Source organism: Bacillus rossius, chromosome 1 (genome assembly GCF_032445375.1).
Source record: "Bacillus rossius redtenbacheri isolate Brsri chromosome 1, Brsri_v3, whole genome shotgun sequence".
In the NCBI taxonomy this organism is placed as follows: domain Eukaryota; kingdom Metazoa; phylum Arthropoda; class Insecta; order Phasmatodea; family Bacillidae; genus Bacillus; species Bacillus rossius.
In genome coordinates this window covers 313,436,841-313,462,234 of record NC_086330.1, presented here as the reverse complement: position 1 = coordinate 313,462,234, position 25,394 = coordinate 313,436,841, and the positions used below count along the sequence as shown (strand labels likewise).

Below are 25,394 nucleotides of genomic sequence, written 5' to 3'. Positions count from 1 at the left end.
AACATCCATTACTTTTAGCTTTGGCTTGAAAAAAATTACTCCGGCCGGCTTTCTTATATGACTTATTTCAGCTCCTCGTGCGACCAGTGTGTATACCTAATTTGTCCGCGGCCTTATCTTTGGGTGAAAGTTATTTGTAAGGGAAGTTGTATCGGTAATGTTCATCATGTATTACATAACAATTCGACTTAGATACGCACATGTGTTTTTAAAATATATGTTTAATAACTTGCAATACAAAGTATGTGTTGAATTTCATGTATTGAATTTTTTTTTTACATTATGTACGAACATAATAATCACAATATTTCATGAGAAATTTTTAAAACATTTTGCAAAGTAATCTCTAATTTCTTCCACACCTCATGGTTAACCTTACTATTTTATTTCATGTTTCAGTTGATTTAAACTGTTTGGAATCATAATATGACGGACAATGAAGAATATTAGTTTCAGTAAATTTTATGAGAGGATTTACTTATTACATTAAATATACCTCAATTTTTACCTCAAAGGAAAATAGTTGCATATCATTAAATGATAAATATTTGTTTCCCATTAATATAGTTTATGAACATAACTTATTGTTATAATACCTACATTAGTTAAATTGTGTTTTTGTAATGCTCTCCTATTTCAGTAAAATTTTTGGGCAAATTGAATAGCATATAGTCGATCTTTAACATAAGCTTTTGGAATACATAAATATAATAAATTATGTTCTCGTGATTTTAACAATTAAATATTTCTTCGCATGAAAAAATTAATTAACTAAAAAATATTTCAGTAATTTATACTTAAGGACTAAAAAATTTTATTTTTATAATATAATAATATTGTATGTATGTATACTTTTCTGAAAAAAGTAGATTCAAGAAAACAAATTTTCTTTTTTTTTAATTTTGTTCTTGAACTTACTTGACAAGCGATATTGAACTTCAACTTTATAATTTCGGTATAGCACTTTTCGATTTATTTTCTTCAAATGGGAATTAAAAGTAAAGAATAAATAACATTTTCCTCTATAATTATTGCAGCCGTATACTGAAAAGTTTAACTTTCCTTTATTTGCATGACGCGGAGCTCCTAACTACACAAAATATTTGTTATTTATTTTGAACGTTGTATTTATGTTTCCTTACAAACTTAAATGAACCTCTTAACATTTAATTTCATCAAAAGTTATACAATATAAGTATCAAGTTAAAATATTTTTAAGTGTAGTTTTGGCTATTTTGTTGTTGAAAATGACACTCTTAAGTTTGAATGAAAGTGAGATATGATAAAATTATATTTGTAGTTAAAAACAGATAATTCATTTCAAATTCAATCTTTTGTTACATGCATATTTCCAAATAAATTAGATAATATATTAAATTCTATGCATTTGAATCTATTCGTATATTCTGCAGCATTAATTCCTATAAGCAAATACTTATTACGTACAATGTACTTTTAGTCCTGTCGTATAGTTATGCAAAAAATTGTATCAAAAGTATTGTTTCTTCTATGCGGTTATGGTTTAAAAAGAAAAAAAAAAGTAATTTAATTTATTTTTAAATTCGGTTGTCAGTAAGAACACGTATTTAGTGTAATACGACATATATTATTCTGTTTATTAAAACATTACTATCGATAATTCCATTTTAGATTTATCTGTCTATGTTATATTTCAAATTGATTCTTTTTCTTCGGCTTATGACAGCAGCAAATTTTGTTTTATCGCATATGTAATGTTTTTATGTTTTGCATATTATAATTAATGAGTTAGTATTATTGGCGGGTGAGGCTTTTTCACAAATGGACGCGTTCTTGGCGGCTAGCAGGTAGGACGCGTGTATTACGCAGGGCTGGATAGGGAAGTACGACTGCGGGCGAGCTCCATGATAGAAGCAACGGGAGTAGTAGCACTCGGCTATTTGTATAGGTTGGGATAGCTGTGCGAATGGTAGAACAGACCACGGGACTATGGTGAGGAAAAAGGTCCCAAGCTTGACATCCCGACGATGAGACCGTTTACGAACTGTCGATGGATCATCAGGAAAGTTAACAACTTCTTCAGAAACTTGAGTCCCTCTTTCAAAATTCAGTTTAATACCTGGAGATGACTATATTCGGTGTTCTACCAAGCGAAGCATACTCTTAATTCATTACTAGTTGATGTTTAATATTTTGACGCAAAATAAAATTGTGAATCAGCTTACTTTGCTCATGCCAGGTTTTACAAGTTTTGTCAAAGTTAATTAAATGAATAAAAATTGTGTCCCTTTGTTGCTGGCTACCCGCAAGAAATTATCATGGTGAATAATAATAATTTTAAGTCGACATGTAATATTATGATTTTTATGGGATTGTGTTTTGGTAATGGTGTGTGTAACTGTCTTGTGTATTTTATTACATTCACTTCACGTAACGAATTGTCTGAACGTAATGTTATTGTTTGTTTGTTTTAATATTTCGTTTTATTGAACAAAGATACATAGTTTGCCACTTCGAGCGACTACAGAAATGACAATACAATTAGTTTACAGTGTTCCAAACATTTTAGTTTCCTCTACTGTACATGGGGCGAATATTTTTTATGTTATGTTTACTGAAACCATTTTACGCGCTAAGTGAGATGTTGCGATTGAGTAGAAGGGAAAATATGTCTTAAAACCCTGCGTAATGTTATGAATTCCATTCATTCGTTTACTCTGTGATCCGGAGGGTCTAATGTTAAGACTGAATACATGTGCACTTCCTCTATGTAGAGTGGCTTCATTGAGATGAAAGCAAAGCTCACGTTGATGAAATACTTATTAATTAAAAAATAAAAATGTTGTTTTATGCTTCAATTTCTGTTAGTGTCGTACACAGATTAAAAATGTAATGCAGAGTTCCTCAGTTTTATGTATATTGAAATTTGCTCATGTGTAGAGTAGTTATTAAAAGCATAAAAAACATATATGACGAATTATTGTGTATTATTTCCATTAGGCGTGACCATGAAAATAGATAAGATTTTATCATTATGTGAAATCTACATTTTAAATGTTGGCGTTTAAATATTTATGAAAGCGTGTAATTTTAAAGCACTATTTATCTATTTAGGAAGTAGGTAGTTTCTTTGATTTTAGAAGGGTTTTTTAAACAAACAACTAAATTAATTCAAAAATTTGAACTACTGCAAGCAAAAAATACTTTATTCCATTTTTATTTTAAAATTAGCCTTTGTATTCTACCTTGCTTACACTCTATTATCGAAAAAAAATTATTTATTTGACAGAGATGAATACCGTAAATTAATACACAAAACATACATGTTTTCGTATGATACAATAATAGCTAGTGACAGTGACGAAACCAAAATTATTTTGATAGTTTGTATAGAAAATCCCCAACAGTAGTGGTGGTATATTTAGGGATTTCTTTGTAGATGGGTACTATTCCACAATAAAAAGGAGTTATCGTCAATTATCAAAGCAGCCATATTTCGTATCTTTTTTGACAGCCTAAATACAGCACCAAATGACGTACTTGGCTAAAAATTAATTCCAGCTGCATGCGTAGATTCCGGGAGGAGGGGAGAATCTTAGGGTGGCCCGAACCTCCCTGAAATAAAAAAGTCCGTCTGAGGGGGCCCGCTTGCATTTGCAAAATCTTCACGTTATCCCGTGGGCCTCATGGGAATCCTACAAATTTTCGCCCGTGATTCCAGCTATACATTTCACTGACACCTTGAGCACAACAGTCAGTGCACACTGAGTTCTTCCTTACCACCCGCACTTGTCTTCGATAAAATCTGAACTCAGGTGGATTCAGCGTGACTGACTAAGCCTGCAGTCTGAATCCACCTGTAGGCCGCTGTTGCAACAGCTAAGAAATGTACACTGCTTGTAGTGAACAGTCTGTATGTAACTCGAAACGGGATTCCAGTTCATTCGTGTATACTTATTCATCATATTATGCAACGTTAAAGTCATTAAAAAAATATGCAAAAATAAAATAAAATGCTAAACATGTAATAAGAGCCAGAAAATAATAATATGCAGTAATATTTAGTGTAACTAAATACGACGTGAACCCTAGAATACAAAGTTGACGATGTGTCGTTGGTGGGAACACTTGTTTGTTCCTGACATTTTTTTTCTTTACAGAATTTAAAAGTAAGTTTGACATGCACTTTTTATTCAGGAAGTAAGTTAAAAATTTATTTGTCGTTATTGCGATTTAAAAAGTTGATTTTTGTGTCTAAGAGTAAAAATAATTAATATTATTTTCATCATTTTATTCCCAGTTTTATTACTCAATTATTAGTAGGACGTGATTTCTCGTCGCGGTGCGGAATACTTTCATGAATGAAAGCATAACTGTTCGTGCAAAACCATTCATCACACAAATGTCAGTTCGAAAGTATAATGTTGGAAATTTTTTTAATGATATAATTTTTGCATTTTTCCCCCCCTGAAAACACAAGCTAACACATCGATTGTTGGTGACAGCATTTTTTGTAATGTATGTAAATCTCTTAATTATGTAGAACGTTAATTAAAAAATAAAAATACATGTTTTAAACAGAATTGACGATTGTTTGCATTTCATGGATATGGACTGGATCGCAACACTAATTTAATGTTTCAAGTTAATAAACACTGCCAGGAAGCAAGCAAGGCAATGCGAGAACATTATCCTTTTGGTTGAATGTAGCGAAAGGGAAAAACAGTCACCTTTCTTGCCACGATCTTGTTCGCAGATAACGCAGGTATAAGTAGTAAATGGACTCCACACAATGACAACCCTCCCATTTTTCCGCCCCCCCTCGCTGAAACGCCCTCTCCCCCCTCCACCACGGCGCAGGCGACAGGCTCAGGTATATCGCCCCGCCCAACCACTGGCCGTAGCACGTGGCCAGTGGCCCACCGCGCTAAAAATTTTTACTAGGGAGGCCCCTTAAGAAGTGCTATAGAAGCAAAGAAAACAAAAACAAATGAGGCTTTCTTTTCCGAAGTAGTGCGTTAATTAATCACTGGTGTTTTGGAAGGGAGTATTATTAACTGATAATTACTACTTCTGTTTATTTTATTCGTCGGACAAACGACGTATGTGGAGAAAGAAGAACTAAGATCTCCAGTATAATAACCTACAGTCTACCGTCAAAAATAGCGGCAAAAGCATAATGTTATGGGAATATATATCGGCAGTTGGGACAGGTAACTATCATGTAATACCTGCAACTATGGTAACGTTGGTGTATCTGAATACACCAAAGCAGAATACAAAAGCTGGGCATTGACAGAGACTATTACTTTCTACAAGACAATTATCCATAGCATACCTATGGAGTCGTCAAGGAATGGCCGTTGTACAGTACACCTAAGGTCCTGCAAACACCATCTCATTGAGCACTTAAGGGCTATAATAAAAGAGGCATTAAGAATAAAGTCGATTAAAAGAAAATAAAAAAAATGTTTTGCTAATGAACGGAGCTAAATAGGCCCAAACATGACACAAGACTTGTAGAATCATTGCCGAGAAGACTTAAAGCAATGAAGACCTATTGAATTGTATTACTTTTTAAAAGTTATATTATCTACAATGCCAATTAAACCAGGTTTTTTTTTGTTTCAAAAACCACAAACCTGTAGCAGTCATGTTTTTCGTCGTTCCTTTCATAGTCAGTGGTCAGTGGAACGCAAACTTTTACGACTAACTGTATGTTATTTGCGAGAATGTTAAATGCACGAAGAGACAAATGATGCTGGTAACAAAATATTGTAAGTGAATATTTGACATTGCTACTTAAAATTATGAGGCTCATGTTCTTTTTTTTTCTTAGCTTATATCTATCCTCTTTATTGATGCTGTTTACGTGTTTGAATATTTGTATGGCTGAAAACGCTTTAATTCAAAGCGTAATTTTTCCGAGGTGTGACACTCGCACATACGTACAGCCCTGGACAGTTTCCCGCCGTACCAAGAAGGGGGGTGGGGGGCAGGCGTGCCTTGCCGACGGCGGCCCTGCGCAGACGGCGTATCGGGGGCCAGCGGCCTCCCAGAACCTTGAGTGAATATCCAACCAGTCGGGCAGGTGCGGCGACCTTAGGACCGGTTAGCGAGCAAGCCCGGGAGTCTGATTGGCCGCACTCTGTCCGCGCGGTGCCACGCGCCCGGGCATTAGCGACCCTGTCACCGCGACCCGCACTTGACCTCCCGGCCGGACTCCGCCGTCCTACACTGTCAAAAATGTTCCACCTTCAGTTTACGAAGAACACTGGTTACAAATTATCCAGTGATTCTCGTGGATTTACTGCTTTCTTCGTAATTTTACGGACACTGAGCTCACTTACTTTGAACTGGGTATATTAACAAAACATTCAAAAACTGGTTAAGTCAACAGTAAGAACACTCTTATTTTGTCCATGTGTGTGTGTGTGTGTGTGTGCCTTTGTTTATAACGGAACATACAACTTGGAATTCGAAATACGGCGCAGTTGCTACGAATATTTAGTTATTTGAAATTACGAATAACTCTATGTTTATTTGAGTTAAATTCTTCGTTGAAAAGTCCGTACATTTACTGCAATGGTCTAACAATGTACTCAGTACGTCTTTCTTTGAACCACGTGGGATGTAGCGCAACGAATGCCTTAAATTCGAGAAATTTTAGCGCGTGTTAAATTAACGATGGTCGTGCCACAAGTCTTGGAAACATACAGGTGTTTGCAGATCAGCCTGGTGGTTAAAATATCCCAGACATGGTAGGGTGTCGACTTTATCCAAACCAGGAGCATTCGCACATATGCACTCTGGGATAATACACTGAGTGATAAAGAAACAGGCTGAATTCGCCACATTGCAGTTCGGTCACATCACATGCGGAGGTCCCTGCGCCGGTAACAAGCCCGTAACAGAAAAAGTACTACCATGTCACGAGCAACCCAGTCGAAACCGTATAACTTTAGCAGCCAATGAAATGATGGTTTCGGCCTGCATGTGCAGAATTCTGCGGAGTCTAGCCTGAACGGGTAACTGAAACACGAAATTTTCCGTTCTAATGAGAATTTTTGCGGTGATGAGTGTTTTAGGATTGTTTATATTTAGAAGTGTGCATATTTGTGAGATTCGCATAGCTCGACAGTTTAACTCCTATTCCGCTGTTACACATTTATCTCTGAGGCATGACATTTAAAGATTTTTCCTTCCTTGAAATACTAGTTAAACTTCGTTTCCATCCTACCTTTTGTGAACGTGAGTCACAACAAATTGTTCGATACGGTATCTTAACTTAAACTTCAGTTTAATGTCACGACCGTGATCTTTTTTGAGAAAGATACCGACATATTTAACTAGCGCTATGCGTTTTAATAAATAGGTAGGTAGTCTATAATTTGTAAATTATTTGCCTTGTTACATGTGTATATGCAATTTAATTACTAGGCTAGTTAAAATATAAATGTATATAATTTAATCAAATACTAGAGGCCTGAATAAATCGTAGAAACAGGGTTTCAAGTATCAAGACGGCGCACAGATGGTGTATTAACCACCTGGGTACCGACTCAGTGCTTGTGAATCACCCAGTGATGGCGCCGAACCAGCGACCCTCGACACAGTCCTCACGGGCAACGAGGACTCCGCCGCTTCTGTACAAGTTGCCCTGAAGTGCACTGCAGTTCCTCCCTCCCCCCCCCCCCCCCAATTCATGTACCAACTGACGCAGTCGATGTTTTTGTGTTGCAGGTGGGCGGCACGACACGAGAAATGGCATGAAGGAACCTGGATTTTTTGGCGAGACGGTGAGTGCGCATGTTTTCTTAGTCATTCGTTGTGAAAATAACATGTTATTTTGTATCGGGTGCATTCTGGGAAAAAAAACTGTACCCTTTGAGTTTTATTCAATGATACCAGCTGTGTGTTTTACAGAGACGTTCTGGGGTCACAAAATTATTCTTAACAGCAGACTTCTTCGGTAATAAATAATAGTTTCAAAAATTAAATACACGCTTTATATAGAAAACCAAACAAAAAAATAGAAGATAAATTTTAATAAATTTGAATTAAGAATAGTGTAATTTTTTTTATAAATATACATTAATAATAGTGTAAATAAGAAAATAAAGTATTTTAATTTAAAAAAAAAGCGTGGGGTGCATGGTGTCAATAGTTATAAATATTTTATTGACATATATGAGTAGAAGGTTTATCATTTCAATAATATATTAAAAAGCACCCCACGCTTTTTTTTAAAAATAAAATACATTATTTTCTTATTTACACTATTATTAATGTATATTTATAAAAAATTTACACTATTCTTAATTCAAATTTATTAAAATTTACTTTCTATTTTTTAGTATGGTTTTCTATATAAAGCGTGTTTTTAGTTTTTGAAACTATTATTTATTTTCTTCTTTTTAGTTTGGTTTATTTAAATAAAAGTGTTTTTTCCCCTCAATTTCTTCCAGGTAAAAATCCTTAAACTGTAAGTTTTTCTCTCTATCCAAATATGTTTTAGATATATCATCTGTCAAACTTATCCATATTTTCCGTGTTTGATGTCTTTTATTTAATGATTTACTGACCTTGGCATAGTTTGGAATATTTGTAACTGCTTGGTGTAGATTTGCAGGTTGGTGTTCGAGTGGAATTTCAAAATTCTGCTTATCGGGTGTAGCTATTGAGGTTATGCATATGGTGTTTGATTTCCCATCTGCTGTTGGTTTCACAGCAAAATCAAACCTCAAATTTTCCATGTTTCGTGAAATATTTGCATAAAATGTTTTATAATAATGTTTCACTCTTGGTTAATTGGTAAAATGAAACAAAGACGTAATTGTTTCTCTATTAACGAAAGAAACAACATTTAAAGCCCTTATTTCAGGTTTTTTTTCATATTTTTATAAATATAGATAATATTTTCTTCAAGAAAGTATATTGTTCACAATAATCATAACCCACTCTCAATTTTCATTTAATTAAATGTCACAATATTTAGTAGGCATTGTTTATATCGCGCCAAAGACAAACTGAAAGAAAAGAGTTCGCACATGAGCGAAATAGTTTTCTGTACATATATGTCTTTGTTTCATTTTACCAATTATATAAATTGACAGAAATCTTATTTTGAAAATTGATTAATAGAATAATCTTATTAAATTAGTGTATTGTCATCGGTCCTCGATAAATCTACAAAGTTTGAATGAAATCTGGCCGTTTAAAGTGGGTCAAAATCGCACCCAAAGGAGTCGGTTACAAACATACAAACAAACATACACACAAACATACAAACAAACATACAGGTGAAGCTAATATAAAGTGTGTAAAAAAAATAATTGGTTCTCAGATATTTTATTTTAATAAGACTTTCCTCTGCCATGAAGTTAACTAATTTTTTATGTAACTGGTTTACAAACGCGCTTGGTTTTAAGTCGTAGGTTTCTTTAATTGTTTTGCCCCTAAACGTATGGGCATTGCCACGTTTTACGTTGATTTGAAACGTTAATTTTTTTATCATTTTAATTTGTGTTTAATGATTTGTTTTAAATACTGTAATCGCTTTTAATATTTCATTTCTATAACTTATTCTTTCTGTGAACATTACTGAAATAAACCGTTTTAAATTTGTCATTAAGTCATACAATTGTATAATTTAATTCAAAAATTCTCTAAAAATGTTTTTTTTTTCAAAGTCTTGATCATTGTTGAAACACTTATAAACTTTTTTAAAGTCTATTAAACCATTATACATTTATTCGGTATAATTTATGACATACATTTGCCAACGTTTATTTTATGAAACAAATCAAAATCATTGACACAAAACAAAATTATAGTGCCTTAAAATTAAGGAAACATAATCTTTCAAGTAATGTGGCTAGGCGTTTTAAACTGCGATGGTTATGTAAAACGTAACAGGTAAGCACTGCTTTGCTTAGAAAGCGGTTCGGAGCAAAATTTCATCATAAAAATAGAACAAAAACATATTTTCAAATAATGATAAACTTGATGGACGGTGATTGGACATGAAAGTAAAGCTTGATGCTAGCCGAGGCCACATTTTCCCATGAGGGTACGCACGCGACGTATCGTGATGTTGAATCCAGGACCACGGTAAGCGGAACGGATAGACACGAAGAGTGAAGAAGAAACGACTGTGTTATATTATTCATGTACAGGATCATGCAAATTTTGGCAGCAAAGAATTCCAGATTAGCTGTGTAGTAAAACATTGTTGCGTTGCCTGCGATTCGTGATTGGTTGAGGTTCGTCTCAGATGTTTGTCTAATGCAGGCACACCGGTCACAGCCATTCAGTGCGGACGCAAACGCTGTCCTGAATTGCCCAATGGATTTACTTGGAGACGACCGCCAATCACAAGGAAGAAACTTCTGGCGCGGGCATACTTTTTTGCAGGCTAATGGGCGTTAGGATCTTTTAAAAATAATGTACATGCCCCTATTCATGCATCGTCTCGTAATTACAAGTATTATTTATTTGCAGTGTTTAATTCTGCCCGGTGGCTGTTATGGAGATGAAACCCCGGGTTGGAGGTGAGAGGTTGCAGTATGCTGATCCTGCCTCACTCCGCCCTCTTGCGCACAGCCAGGCCCATTAGCGCTCCGTTGCCTCTCCGTGTCACGACTCGATGAACCTGTAAGTGAAGGTTAAACATCTTGTCGATACCGGCGTCATTACAGCTGCCGAGGGGCGATGAGCCGATAGCAAATTACCTAGAGACGGATACTCGACCGCTCCATGCTAACAACACAGGCGAGCGTTTAAAAAAAAATGACATAGCGTCAAGAGGCGTGGCTACAACAATATCTGTATAAATAAAAACGTCAATGCTCGTGCGTTCAAAATCTTAAATTTCCGAAAATTCTTCAATGATTGCTTGGACATTTTAACACAACGGTACATTAGAATACGCGCGTGTTTTTATGTTGCTATGTCACACATGTGACAGGTAAAGAGATATATTAAAATATAGATAGGTAAAAAATATATATAAATAAATATTTGTGTGTTCGTCTTCTGTATTGTAAAGATAAATTTATAGATAGGAAGATACAGACGTAGGCGATAGAGAGTGGGAGATGTTCAGCAATATAGAGAGATAGAGCGAGGGATGTATATATATAGAGATAAAGAGATATATAGATAGGGAGATATATTAAGATATAATTAGAAACATAGATGTTATCTTTAAAATATTTGTGCAATGGGAGTGCATGACCTGATATAAGTTTTTCGACATACGCCATTGCTAAGAACTTTTTCTGTTGAAGAAAAACTAATAAATAAAATAAAACTAATAAAAAAATACACAAGAAAGACAAAAAACACACAAAATTAAGCAAACAATTGTTGTTGTCAACAAGAATATATTGTGGTGTTTATATTCTTGTTGACAACAGCAATTGTTTGCTTAATTTTGTGTGTTTTTTGTCTTTCTTGTGTATTTTTTATTATTTTTATTTTATTTATTAGTTTTTCTTCAACAGAAAAAGTTCTTAGCAATGGCGTATGTCCAAAAACTTTTATCAGGTTAGAAACATAGATACATGGAAATATATAAAGAGATTGAGTGATATGGAGCGATATAGATGGAGAGATATATAGAATATTATATAAATATGTAAATATTTACATAAGGACATATATAAACAGAGATAGATTTGCGTGTGTGTACCGTACCTACTGCAAATAAATTACGAAAAAATTTAAAGAGGCATAGCAATACATGCCGGGCATTAACTAGTTTATTATATAAATTGTTTAATGATATATTATCTGTTATCTACTATAAGTCACTTCTTTTTCATAAATTTGTTGCACTTAAGTTATATTTCCTCCCATAAATCTGTATATTGATAGAAAAAAAATAATTTCTAGGAGAAAATAAAATGGTTATTGGTGTCATTATGTTGGGTACACAAGAATTCAACAGTATGCCATTCGTCCAAGGTGAAACTCAATCACATACGTTCGTTGACATAAATGAATGTGAAAGTTTAAGATACACAGACAAATAGAAATCTGAGTGCAGTCTGTGATAGGCCAGCTTACTGTTGGAAAAACTCCTGGAGTCTTAAGGGTGTTGCTGTCACCGGGTTTGGAAATAATTTAGTCAACCAAACATTTTTTTTTCATCATTGCAGTTAAAGATAATTGTATAAAATATTTTTCAATTTTTTTTGTATTACTGTTAGAAATAATGTAAATGCAAAATAAATTCTTGCCACTTTCGAAAGTGGGTTTGTGGGGGGGGGGGGGGGGGATGGTTTGGCAGTGTCTAAACGCCTCGGGAGTACGCGAAAATTAACGTACGTGATCCCGAAAAATCTGGGGCTAGACCCCGGGTGAGAGGTCCAACATTTATCTTAAGTTTGGGCTTATAGTATAGACCATGAATGTTGTAAGTCCTCATTAAAAATATCAAAAACATTCCCTTCTAGGGAAGCTACCTCCTCCATTTCTGTAGGGTGGGGGAGGGGGTTAAGAGGAAGCGAGATCACAATAAGTGGGATCGGTATAGTAAAGGTGGTGGATGTGTTTAAAGCTTGGACGTTGACATCGGTCCAGCTATTTTATTTTGACAGTCCTTGAAATTATTTTATGTTGTAAATTTACGTTCTTGATTAATGAAATAATAAATATGACGTACGATCCTTAGGTCATTCTTGCGATATGATTAGAAAGTTAGTTCGTGGATTGAAGAGTAAAATGCTGCAGTCGGCTATTTGTTGTGGCCTATGTACATAAATGCCCTGGGAAACATACTTATGGTTGGTTTCACATTTTAAAATCGATCTTATTCTATAATAATCTACAACTAGTTTTGTATATTAAGAAATTTCAGAAGATGGTCCTATTTTAAAACTTACAAGAAAAAAAAAAGTTTATTAATTTTAAGCATTCATTACTTGAGGTCTGTGTAAGCTGTAGGGAAGCCAGTTTATTCACAATATTATAATTTGTGAGAGCATATATTTAATATAAACTCGGTTTCCTAATTGACAGGGCAAATATACATTTGACGTTTTTTTTTTAGAATATAATATATTTTTGGATATATTTCATGAGATAGAAAATAATTTTTTTTTAAATATTTGGCTGACAATGGGAATAAAACTTGTTCGAATACAGTATGTTGATAGACATAATTATCTGTACTAATATTATAAGGAGGAAAGATTTATTTGTTTGTATTAAATAGGCTCCGAAACTACTGGACCGATTTGAAAAATTATTTTCCATTAGAAGCCGACATTATCCCTGATGAACATAGGCTACTTTTTACCGCGTTATTTATTAACCACATTATTTACTTAAGCAACATATTTTTATTTTTCTATCCCTGATGAACATAGGCTTCTTTTTACTGCGTTATTGATTTTTTTTCATTTACAAATTGAGTCCCGAAAAATACAGTTTGCAATGTACTAAATGATACACGAATATACAAACACTAAACCAAATTTTACTAAAACGCCAATCGTTATAGCTCCCAGAAATGATATAAAACATTATTGTTCCCAGAAGCTGTTACAAATTTTAACAGCTCCTATGATTGTCAAGGTCTCCGCTAGTTTTGCAGCGCCAGACATCCATTTAGTTATGGAACTAAATACAACTATTTGATTGGTACTTCTTATCAGAACACATTGTTTCAAACATAGGTGATGATTATCTAAGTCATGCTCACAAGTTTATTGTTTATACTCATTCCTACCAGAAACCAAGTCCCTTTATGCATTAAAAATTCTAAATCCAGTCTTTTATAAACTACATTTTAAACCCTGAGTTATAAAACTGAACAAAGCTGAGTCTCGCAAACAAGAATTTTCTAAGTCTGAATAAGGCCTAAATATTGCAGGTCCCTCCAGTAGCTGATATTTCTTATGTCTGAATTTTGTTGAAAATATACGAGACCCATCAGGAATTAAGATTTTCCTAATACTACACTTCCGTGAGTTGTAAAACAACACATCATTTCTAAGACAAAAATCATGAGTAAAAAAAAATTACTCTTTTGAGTGTCCAGACTTTCGTCCTGTAGCCTTAATTCTACTCTGCCATGAACTACACATCGACAAGAAATTCTCCTCTGCTCGAACACCCAACTTGTGCCGTGCGGTGACTGGTGACTGGTGACTGGTGACTGGTGACTCGACGATCATCGATCAGAAACTGACCTGCAGATCTCAGGGCGCTCCCCCAACGCCACTGGACCACCAAAGATACGGTACGCCTGGCTGCTACACCGTTCGGGCAATCCGCTGTACATGTCTGCTGTGGGAAAACAGTCCTATAGGCGCAACGTAGCTCGCGTTTTGAATCCATCAAAAGTCATTAAATCATGGCATCACAAACTCCACGCAAAATCTGTTGCGGATTTAGACACATTATGTTATTTACAAAATTTTAAACCTACATGTAAATATTAACACTCGAAACTGTAAACATATTTCATGTTAATTTAGAGAAAAAGTTTTTAACCAGAGGTATTTACTATTAAACTAGCTGCAGTACCCGGAGTTGCCCGGACAGGGTGAAGGGGAACTGTTTAGAGATCAGATGTAGTTAGTAATTGTCTTCTTAATTTAAATTTCAAGTGTGCAAAATAATTTATATCACTTTCAGATCCCGACAGACGTTGTTCTGCCAGTTTATAGTTATTTACCTGGTCTGTATGTAATATAGACTCTATAAAGCAATATAGGAAAAAACCTGAAAAATAAGGGATTACTAATATTGAAAAGATTCTATTATCTAACTATGCTCGGCATGCATTGCAATGCCTCATTCAGTTTTGTTTTGTAATATGTTTGAAGTAGTTACACATATACAAATAATCTATCCATGTCTCTAAATATATATTTATCTCTTTCTACATCTATAGTCTTATATATCTATGTATCTCTCTATCTGTATTTATCTCTTTATATCTACATATATACCTCACACTATCTCTATGTGTTCTATATGAGGGTACTGATTGCTTCGTTGTTAATATCACTCGGGTGTTTTTTACTTGTATGGGAAAATTAAGAATGATAAGGCATCTAGTGCGTGGCAACAATGTTAATAGGCAATAGGAAATAAACTTCTAGCGTCTGCGGCATTGTCAACACACACTTCATACGTGTACTGCATGTTGTATCTAACCCCCTCCAACGCTTTTGATTCTAAATTGGATTTTAAGTAAAGATCCCTAATGTTATTGATAATATAATATAGCCTATAGCCTTCCTCGATAAATGTACTATCCAACACTGAAATAATTTTTCAAATCGGACCAGTGGTTCCTGAGATTAGCACATTCAAACAAACATACAAACAAACATGCAAATTCTTCAGCTTTATAATATTAGTATATATATTTATGTATGTATATATATATATATATATATATATATATAGGTAAATAATTATACACTGGTAGAACAACGTCTGTCGGGATCTGAAAGTGATATAAATTATTTTGCACACTTGACATTCAAATTAAGAAGACAATTACTAACTACATATTATTTCGAAAAAGGTCCCCTTCACCCTTTGTTCAGCCCGGGCAACGCTGGGTACTGCAGATAGTTTAATAGTAAATACCTATGGTTAAAACTTTTTCTCTAAATTAACATGAAATATGTTTACAGCTTCAAGTGTTAATTTTTACATGTAGGTTTTAAATTTTGTAAATAACGTGATGTGTCTAAATCCGCAACAGATTTTGCGTGGAGCTTGTGAAGCCATGATTTAATGTCTTTTGATGGATTCAAAACGCGAGCTACGTTGCGCCTGTGGGTCTGTTTTCCCACAGCAGACATGTACAGCGGATTGCCCGAACGGTGTAGCAGCCAGGCGTACCGTATCTTTGGTGGTTCAGTGGCGTTGGGGGAGCGCCCTGAGATCTGCAGGTCAGTTTCTGATCGAAGATCGTCGAGTCACCAGTCACCAGTCACCAGTCACCAGTCACCGCACGGCACAAGTTGGGTGTTCGAGCAGAGGAGAATTTCTTGTCGATGTGTAGTTCATGGCAGAGTAGAATTAAGGCTACAGGACGAAAGTCTGGACACTCAAAAGAGTCATTTTTTTTACTCATGATTTTTGTCTTAGAAATGTTGTGTTGTTTTACTATTCACGGAAGTGTAGTATTAGGAAAATCTTAATTCCTGATGGGTCTCGTATATTTTCAACAAAATTCAGACATAAGAAATATCAGCTGCTGGAGGGACCTGCAATATTTAGGCCTTATTCAGACTTAGAAAATTATTGTTTGCGAGACTCAGCTTTGTTCAGTTTTATAACTCAGGGTTTAAAATGTAGTTTATAAAAGACTGGATTTAGAATTTTTAATGCATAAAGGGACTTGGTTTCTGGTAGGAATGAGTATAAACAATAAACTTGTGAGCATGACTTAGATAATCATCACCTATGTTTGAAACTATGTTTTCTGATAAGAAGTACCAATCAAATAGTTTTATTTAGTTCCATAACTAAATGGATGTCTGGCGCTGCAAAACTAGCGGAGACCTTGATAATCATAGGAGCTGTTAAAGATTTGAAACAGCTTCTGGAAACAATAATGTTTTATATAATTTCTGGGAGCTATAACGATTGGCGTTTTAGTAAAATTTGGTTTAGTGTTTGTATTTTGGTGGATCATTTAGTACATTGCAAACTGTACTTTTCGGGGCTCAGTTTGGAGATGAAATAAATCAATTTACATTTGCAACCCTAAAGAAATACCTGTGTGTATGTTACATTATTTCTTGATTTTTTTTCCCATTCTTGCTACGTCGTAAGACAATTTTCTCTCGTGGCGAATTGTTAGTTTTTTACGTGAATAAAAATAAAGTGGGATTATTGTAGAAGCTAGAGGTTTGCATAAAAGTGGTAACTGCAAGCATGTCTCAGTTTTACACAAAATATTCCAAAATATATATTTTAAAATTATAAATACCAAACCAGTTAAATAGTTATTCTAAGATGATTTACTGTAATCATGCAGTGACACATTATATGTATACGGACGCAAACATTTTAACGGGTTGATAACAAGAAAAGTCACAAAAAAAAACTACGAAAGAAACAGTCCTTGACACAATGCCACAAGAGGGGGTTCGGTGTTCATAGCATCGGTTCCCAAGGAAACACGTCGTTTATGAGAACAAACGGCTGGGGCAGGCAGTAGTCGATTGACGCCGCGTCGTACCCAGCCTTCTCGAGGACCCTGAAGATCCACTTGGCGTTCACGCGGAGGTGCGCGTCCTCCTCTTCCTCCTCGTCTTCGCCGTCGGAGGGCAGCTGGTAGCGGTCCAGCATGGCGCGCCAGTCGACCCGGTGCGTGCGGCGCCGCTGGGACAGCGTGAACTCGGCCGGCGGCGCCCGGGATACGGGCTGCAGCCGGGACCGCCGCAGGTCCTCGGGCCGGAGGGCGCGCGGCGAGGCGTCGGGGCTCGGCGGCGGCGTGGGCAGCGGCGGCGGCCTGGGGAAGCGCCTGGGGGGCGATATGCGCAGTGCCGCCGCCGGCGCTCCCGGAGTGCATCGGGGTTGCGGTCTCCTGGGTGCGGGTGGCACGCATTTGGCTGTCGTAATCCTCGATAGTGGTTGCTTGGCAGTTGGGGCTGAAGCGCGCGATGGTTGTATAATGCGTGTTGACGGTGGGATGCACCTTGGAGGTGGAATACACGATGGTGGTGGAATGCGCGATGGTGGTGGAATGCGCGTTGGCGGTGGAATTCGCGATGGTGGTGGAATGCGCGATGATGGTGGAATGCTTGATAGTAGTTGCCTGAAAGTTGGGTGTGAAATGCGAGATGATTGTGGAATGCGTGTAGATGGAGGAATGCACAATGGTGGTGGAATGCGCGACGGTGGTGGAATTTGAGATGATTGTCTAGCTGGAATGCACGATGGTTGTGGTATATGCGACGGTGGCTGTCTTCCTTTCGTCACTGGACAGCGCGCTCGAGTGATTTCTACCCTCGAAAACGTTTGTAATCTTGACGCCTTAAAATGCTTCGGCGCAGGAATGCCTGTCGGCCTCTGCATGCTGCAACGTTATTCCTGAAAAATAAACACATCCAGTGTTTTTCATGGCACAATTTTGTGATTACATTTGGCTTTGACAGATAATATAAGCACGAGTGAATTATTTATCTGATCGAATGCTTTATTGATTTTTACATTGAATTTTCATGTATTCAATTGCGTACTTTCTTAACATAACCAATCCATAAGCAAGTTATGAAAATGTTTTTAGCCAGCACAAGCTGACATTGAACAAGCCAGCACACCTGGTAGTGCGCATCAGCTCGCAACACTGAGAATGGTCTCAACTTTAATTGCTTGGGTTGTCCCGTTAACCCAAGAACCCAACCCAGTGTTTACTAGAGTATCCCACACAGTACGCACTTAGATTTATTGTTAAGCAATTTGACAGCACAGACTTGCTCTTCCACATATCTTTGTTCCTGAGATTGAAGTTGTTACTGTTAGTTGTGGACTGAGAGATACTCCAGATAGAGATCTTGATAGGCAGTTGGGGTAATTAGTACTTCTGGATAGTGTTAGCGAGAAAGTGCATTAAAAGAGGGTTCGTCTGCACATAATTAATAATGATAACGTGCTTTTAACTTTATAGTAATATGTGTGTAACTGAAGTGATTTTTTTCTTCAAAATACTTTTCTCCTACTTAGTTTATCCAGCCACAATTCTTTATTTGCTGGCTGCAATTTCGCAAAATAAACAGTTACCCAACAGATAAAACCACAGTAACCGATACTCGTAAACATAAGTACTCATGGACCCTGACTGAATGTTAATTATTGGAACTATTTGTAAATATATTACAACTGACGTTCTTTCAGACAGTGAAAGGGTTGGAGCAGTTGGAAATTGTGTGCCCGAAGAAAGTAGTAGTAATGGCAAGTGTTTTTAACTAAATAGTTCATGGCATAGTGATATGTATGTACTGTTAACTAATAATTTACGTAGTGGACATGATTATAACATTTAATCTGAAGAACTTTCAATGATTGATGTGCCTGAAATATTTTGGGAAAGTGCAAATTTTTTAGGGAAAAAATTACCAAAGAACATATGTTACCTTACAAGGAATTAAGAATTCCTGTGCGTAAAGGTGTAAGTAGAAATATTAACTCTCTAATAGAAAAAAATAGGAGTTATTTTTAACACGCTTTTATTAGCTAGGCCTGTATGTATGAATGAATGGACTATGTAATAAAATCTTTCCATTCAATTTTTACCCACTTTTAGACGTTCGAATGTGTTGAAATTTCTCATACATATAAAGAACCTCTAACAATACAATATTTTGATAACTTAAGACCTTAGAGTTAAGGGAAAGTGGAAGGGGGCCGAGGGTCGGAAAACTCTTATTTCGAGCTATGGGTAATACCAATGCTTTTTTGTACCCATGAAGTCGGGGCATTGTAGGAATTTTCCCCGGGGTCGACTCTGCCCCTGGGGGGGGGGGGGGGGGGGAGGGTAAAAAAACCCAAAATTAAAAAAAAATTCAAAATAACGGCCTTTTCGATTTAGAGTGTTTACGATCCAAAAGGTCGGGTTGTGGTGGAAAATGTGCCCGGGGTTTGACTTTCCTCCCTCGGAGAAGGAAGAGGTAATGTCACTAGTTGGTTAAAATAAACTACGTACATTTAAAACTGTATAAGCATAGTTGAAACTTCTTTTTCTTGTCAGTCTTCACTTAAACATACTATTTTCGCATGATGTTTTTTATGATGTGCATAAAATTTTATTTTACGGTGCTCTAAATTCCAACTAGTGCTGAATATCCAGTCCAAATTTTGTTTGATTCATGTCAGGAACCAATGATAAAAATTGAACCAAAATTACTTTTGATAAAAATACTGCCACTAGCTTTATGCAATTGCCGGGATTGGATAATTTAAAACAGTTTGTCTCAATCGAATATTCAGTTTTCAGCCAAAGGTTAACAAGTAGTTATAAATCATGACATGAAGTTCTAAAAAATTTTATCCTTTTTTTAGAAAATTGTTTGCATTGTTCTGAATGCGCACACTCATTGCTTATGACTGACTTAGTAGGTCTGACTAGCTAGACAGTTCTTACTTTCTTCAGGCCAATATATATGACGTCATTACTTCGAAACGAACAGACTTATTGAATAATGTCGACGTGATACAAAGCTTGTTGCTGCGGTGGTGTAGACAAGCCGTGAATGATTAGGTTTTATAGTTTCTTTTAAAGCCAGTTTGTCGTCACCATTGCTTAAGTTGGTTCACTTTAACGTTATATATGTAACTACTAAGTTATCGAACAGAACTTTTTTTGTGGAACTTCATTGAATGGAAGGGTCTACAATCCCACATATGGAGTGATGGTAGTCTAAAAACAGTTGCATCCTAATACCAGCATTTGAATTCGCTTATCATCGGACGTAGCTTACATTTTGTGTGTTAACAAAAATGTTTATTATTGTTATATAACCTTTATTTAACAGTTTATGTTAAAAAAATAGTACTGACATTAAATATTAGAAGCAATGCTCATAGTTTTGTCTTTAGATAGTGAAAAAAAGCACAAAATGGATACAGGACTACTTAAAATGTTATTAAAGTTTATTTTTGAAATACACTGTAAAGGTATTGTACCTGCTACATGTACTAGTATTAAAAATATTCGCCTACTAATAAACTATGGTGCTAGGAATTTATCAATGTATTTCAATTCAAATGTAAAAGAAAATCTCTCCCATTTTATACATGACCATTACATACAGAATGTTTAAAAATAACGCAATTTATTTTTCCTATCATAAAATGTGCCGTAATGTAAACGGAACAATTTTAATGTTTTTTTTAATGTAAAATAGGTTGTCATTCGTGTCGCCAAATGGTTGAACCGAAATTCAATAGTCGGCTAGTACACTGAGTACGGTTGTTATGTCGGGTTTCGTTATTTAACTTTTAGACAAATGTCTTATCTGCAATTTTGCCTGTTCGTAACGTCAAAAGTACTCAGTACTTATGCATGTCTACAAACCTTCAATTCTTTCCTAGAAAACCTATTTTTGTTTAAAAACATCCCCGACTTATACTGAAACAAACCCATCTTGACATACTAGAAGTGTTGTTTACGTTTCGGATGGGTATATTTTACTAAGTGTCTAAAGGTTAAGTACAGTTACATCAAGTTAAAAGATTTCTCCGGAGCCAGTGCTGTGAATTGGCAACATGGCGGCCCATGTTCCGAGGGTTGTGAGGGTTCCTCGGCTGCTGGCAGCACGCTCGTTCCACAACAGTCGTGGGTCCGACCCTAAGGGTGGGTTCACGATAAAAAAAAACACTAAGCGAGTGCACATTAGGTCACGCACATGACCCGTGTGAAGTGGGTTCACAATTGAAAGATCACTGTGAATTTTAGCTAATGAAATTTCGCGATGTATCCGGCATCTGTATCTATATCTGACAGGAAATTTGTGAACATAATTTGTTTTAACATATAAATAATTTTTGGGTTATGTAACATTTAGTTTTTAACCATTCTAACCATGAAAAATTTTACTTCTTATTTACATTAATTTCTAGTGATTGTTTATAAGTAATAGTTTTAAATAATTTTTAAAGCATGAATTTACACCTGAACATTGTAATATATGGACAATTTCTTGCCAAAGTGGCATCATAAACTACTATCATTCACTATTTCACCATGCGTCCGTAACAGAAATAAAATATATTAATTTCTCTTCTATGCGCACGACCTGTCCCCCATGCTCACGACCGTCCTGTTCGAAACCAGTAGGTTCGAAAACATGGCGGGCAAATTTTTTGCGCGCGACCTACTGTTACTTGTTATTGTTATTTTTTTCCAATTGTGTTCCCAGCTCTTAAACCAACATAAACTGGCGCGCCACAGAGTCACTTGACATTAATCTACAGTTGTGTATCAGCAATGTGTTCATGCACATTACCGGGAAGCCTACAACTCACGTAGTTTCGGTTCCCTGCAAGAATTTCCGAAGATTTCCGAAGTTTTGCGTTTTGGTATTAACGCCACTTCAGCCACTAAATCAGAAGTTTCCAATGAAAACAAGCATGTTGTGACTGACCTAACCTAACCTAACCTAACCCTTCGATTTTTTTAATTTCAATTTTTGAGAGGAATCCGAAGTTGCACGAACGTGGTAGGGAACCGAAACTACGTGAGTTGTAGGCTACCGGCACATTACCAGCAATACTTTTTTTTTTTTTAGGTTATATTGCTTGACACAGGTCAGCAGCAGCTCAGTTACGAAACTTTAAACTATGAATATTAATAAGTTTACTCACGCTTACTCAAGTGGAGGCGAATATCGTGAAATATCTTTAAACATGTTTACAATAACTTGAAAATTTTCCCGCAAACGTTAAGTGCACATTTTATAAAACTGCTTGTAAACAAAAATATTACATACACACTAATCTATGAAAACAAATCAGAAATTTACACGCAAACTTTCTTTAAGTAATCTTTAGAAAACGGCAAAATTATTCACTGTAGGGTCAATAGCATAGACAAATATAACTCGTTTTTTTTTTTCTTTCTTACAATATTATTTATTTCATGTATTAACATAATGCATCGCAAAATGATATAACTAATTTCATTCCTTCATTCAAGGAATTATGTGTTTCAAATTCCTTAAAACAACTTTTAGTTTATATATGTAATTTGTTTTCTTCAATGTTTTATTTATTATTTATAATCCTCTGTGTTTCATAACATTTTATATTGTCCCAATATGATCTTATTTATATACGGAAACTTTTTAGGTTATTTTTTTACCAATAAAAGGAAATTTCAACCTGAACATGTTTAGCATATAATTATATTATTAAATAAAGGTACGGATCATGGAGATAGGAATTGTCAGGAGACGGCATGATGTGACGTAGTTGAAGTCACGTTTTTACCTGGGAAGCGTACATTTCACAGGGATGAGAACCACACCCGAACAATTCTGAAGTTTTCTGAAGTTTGCCAATCGTTCGAGAAAAAAACACCATATTGCAAGGATTTATATATTTTACGGCCATAGAGTGTTTTAAGTAGTACTATCTTAACCTAACCAACCTTCCATTTTAGTTACGATAACCTAACCTACCGTCCCGGAAAAAAATAAACTACAATTATTTATTATTATGACTGAACCTAACCTTTTACTTTGGTAAGTTTCGGAAATGTTCAGGTTGGGGTTGTAGCTTTCATCCCTGTGAACAGTATGCTATCCTTTTTACCTCGCCATCGTCATTATTGTTCGACACAAAACACTGCTGAAATACCATCTTGCTTCTGTCGGCGTTGTTTAAAGTTACTGAACAAGATGTCTTTTCGCATTTAAGATTGACAGCCAACGTACTTAACCCACTAACGGAACACCAAGTTTAGTTTTCTGGAACGCAATTCCGCCATGAACGAGTCGTCCTCATCGTCGACAATGTTACAACCAGCTACAGCAGGCATGCGCACACCATACTAGTTCCTCCAGATCTGGCAAAATCGTTCGACTTGGTACGAGACACCCGGCCTTTGCTCAGCAAACTACACACTTTTTAGTGTATCGGTGACACTCGTCAACATTCTGAATAGTCATCGGAATACCAGAACTTCTAACAAGTGCGCGCTGGTGAGACTTCATCGACCGTCAAGCAGGAGTACCACAGGCTCCCCGATGAGCCAGCTGTTGTTTATCCTGTATGTCGCAGAAGCACCATGCATTACAGATACGCAGCTGATACATCTTGCCGTTACTATTCTGGCTTCCGGTGAAGTGGCTCGCCTTCTACGAGCGCGCGCCCAACTCGGGATTGGCCTTCTTCTGGACTTGACCTTCTTCTGGACTAATTCGCTCGCTGGGGAGTCGACCGCAGTGTCCTTCACGAAGTGACGCTCGCTCTCCAGGGAATCACAATTGCGTGGGCCACGGATGCTCGCATCCCAGGGGCGCAAGTGGACCATGGCATGGCAGCACACGCACATCCAAAATATGGCCAGCAGGGCGTAAAACAGCTCGCCAAGTCATTCGTGCCTTTCTCGTGCCGATCAGCCCCACAGTCCGACAACTCCGCTTCCAGCTGTGGTAATTATCGTACGGAGCCGCCACGTGGGCGTACGCGCCAAAGTGTTCCGTACCGCCCCGTTATCCCCGCGTACAACCACGGATTACGAATCATTTCAGTGAAAATCAGTTCTCACTAACAGCTCCCCTTCTGCACATCACAACCCCCCCCCCCCCAAGCCAGGCATAACTAATAAGTCGATGGCACAGAAGTTCCACGCGAGAAAAAAAAACACCAGGCATCATAACTCTCTCGTCACAAACATCGCCACATGTTATCCTCAAGACTGGTATCCACACCGCAGAGTTTAGGGGCTTCCTTATGGACCAGCCACCACTGAAGATCTTTTGCTTCAACAAGTGTAATTGTTTGGATTCCGCGTCAAGGCCTGTCCGTAAAACACAACACGAAAATAGTGAATAACACATTTGGGGAACATAAACTCCAGAAGTTTTCTTCGTAAAGTTTAGAACCATAGACTACAACCTACATCAGAAGCGAGTGAAATATATCAACGAACTCTTGTAAAACTGCAGGGTTGTCATAATGATGTACTTTCGTACAACACGGAGTTTTTAATTTTTTTTCCCAAGTAAATTGTAAGATGTGATGTAAAAGTGTATTGTTATGTTTTTATGTTGAAGTGTATTTTTTTTTTTCGTAGTTGAAGAAATATGTTATTATACTGTTTTTCGAAACATGTTTTTGAATACCACCGTTCTTCCATGCTCAGCTATTTAATTCGCATCGTGTAAGAGGACAACATCTGTAGCACGTGGAAGGTCCTTGCTCGTGTGTAAAGTAAGCTCGTGTGGTGTGCAGGCACGTGTATAATGAGGCGGGAGGCTAGGAGGCAGCTCGGCGGGCACGCGCGGGTCTGTCCCGGGTACTTCTCGTCGGACGGCAGGTCGTTCAAGAGCGGCCCTAGGCCAGGTGTCAGACACCGCGCCGTCGGTGACCATATGGGCCACAGTCTCCCGAGTGCAGGTGTTGGCAGGAGAACTTCACCATCTGCCGATCACCTCTTCACCTCAGACAATGGCCACGAAAAGCTCGCGATCCTTATTATTCTCATGGCGACGTAATACTAGTAGTTAAAACCTGGATCTGATATTCATACAGTTTTCACGATTTTTGTTTTTTTATGATGATAAATAGGTATGTCAGAAACTACAACCAAAAAAAATCTACTTTTTAGTTTAGATTTTCATCGTTACGCCAAAACTCCGACAGCTTAATGGAAGTCGTGTCGGGTATTTAAATTCTAAGGGCGCGAACACAGAAGGCTAATTACAAAC

The 25,394-nt window shown here is 36.6% G+C and overlaps 1 protein-coding gene across 2 annotated transcripts in view; it reads left to right on the top strand.

Moving 5' to 3' along the window:
* Positions 1 to 25,394, top strand: part of LOC134527916 (apoptosis-stimulating of p53 protein 1) — a 1,064,179-nt gene that overhangs the window by 619,730 nt on the left and 419,055 nt on the right. For both annotated transcript variants that reach the window (XM_063360949.1, XM_063360948.1), the window contains exon 5: positions 7,723 to 7,778. In XM_063360949.1, coding sequence (XP_063217019.1) covers positions 7,723 to 7,778 — 56 coding nt within the window. The remainder of the gene's footprint in view (positions 1 to 7,722; positions 7,779 to 25,394) is intronic.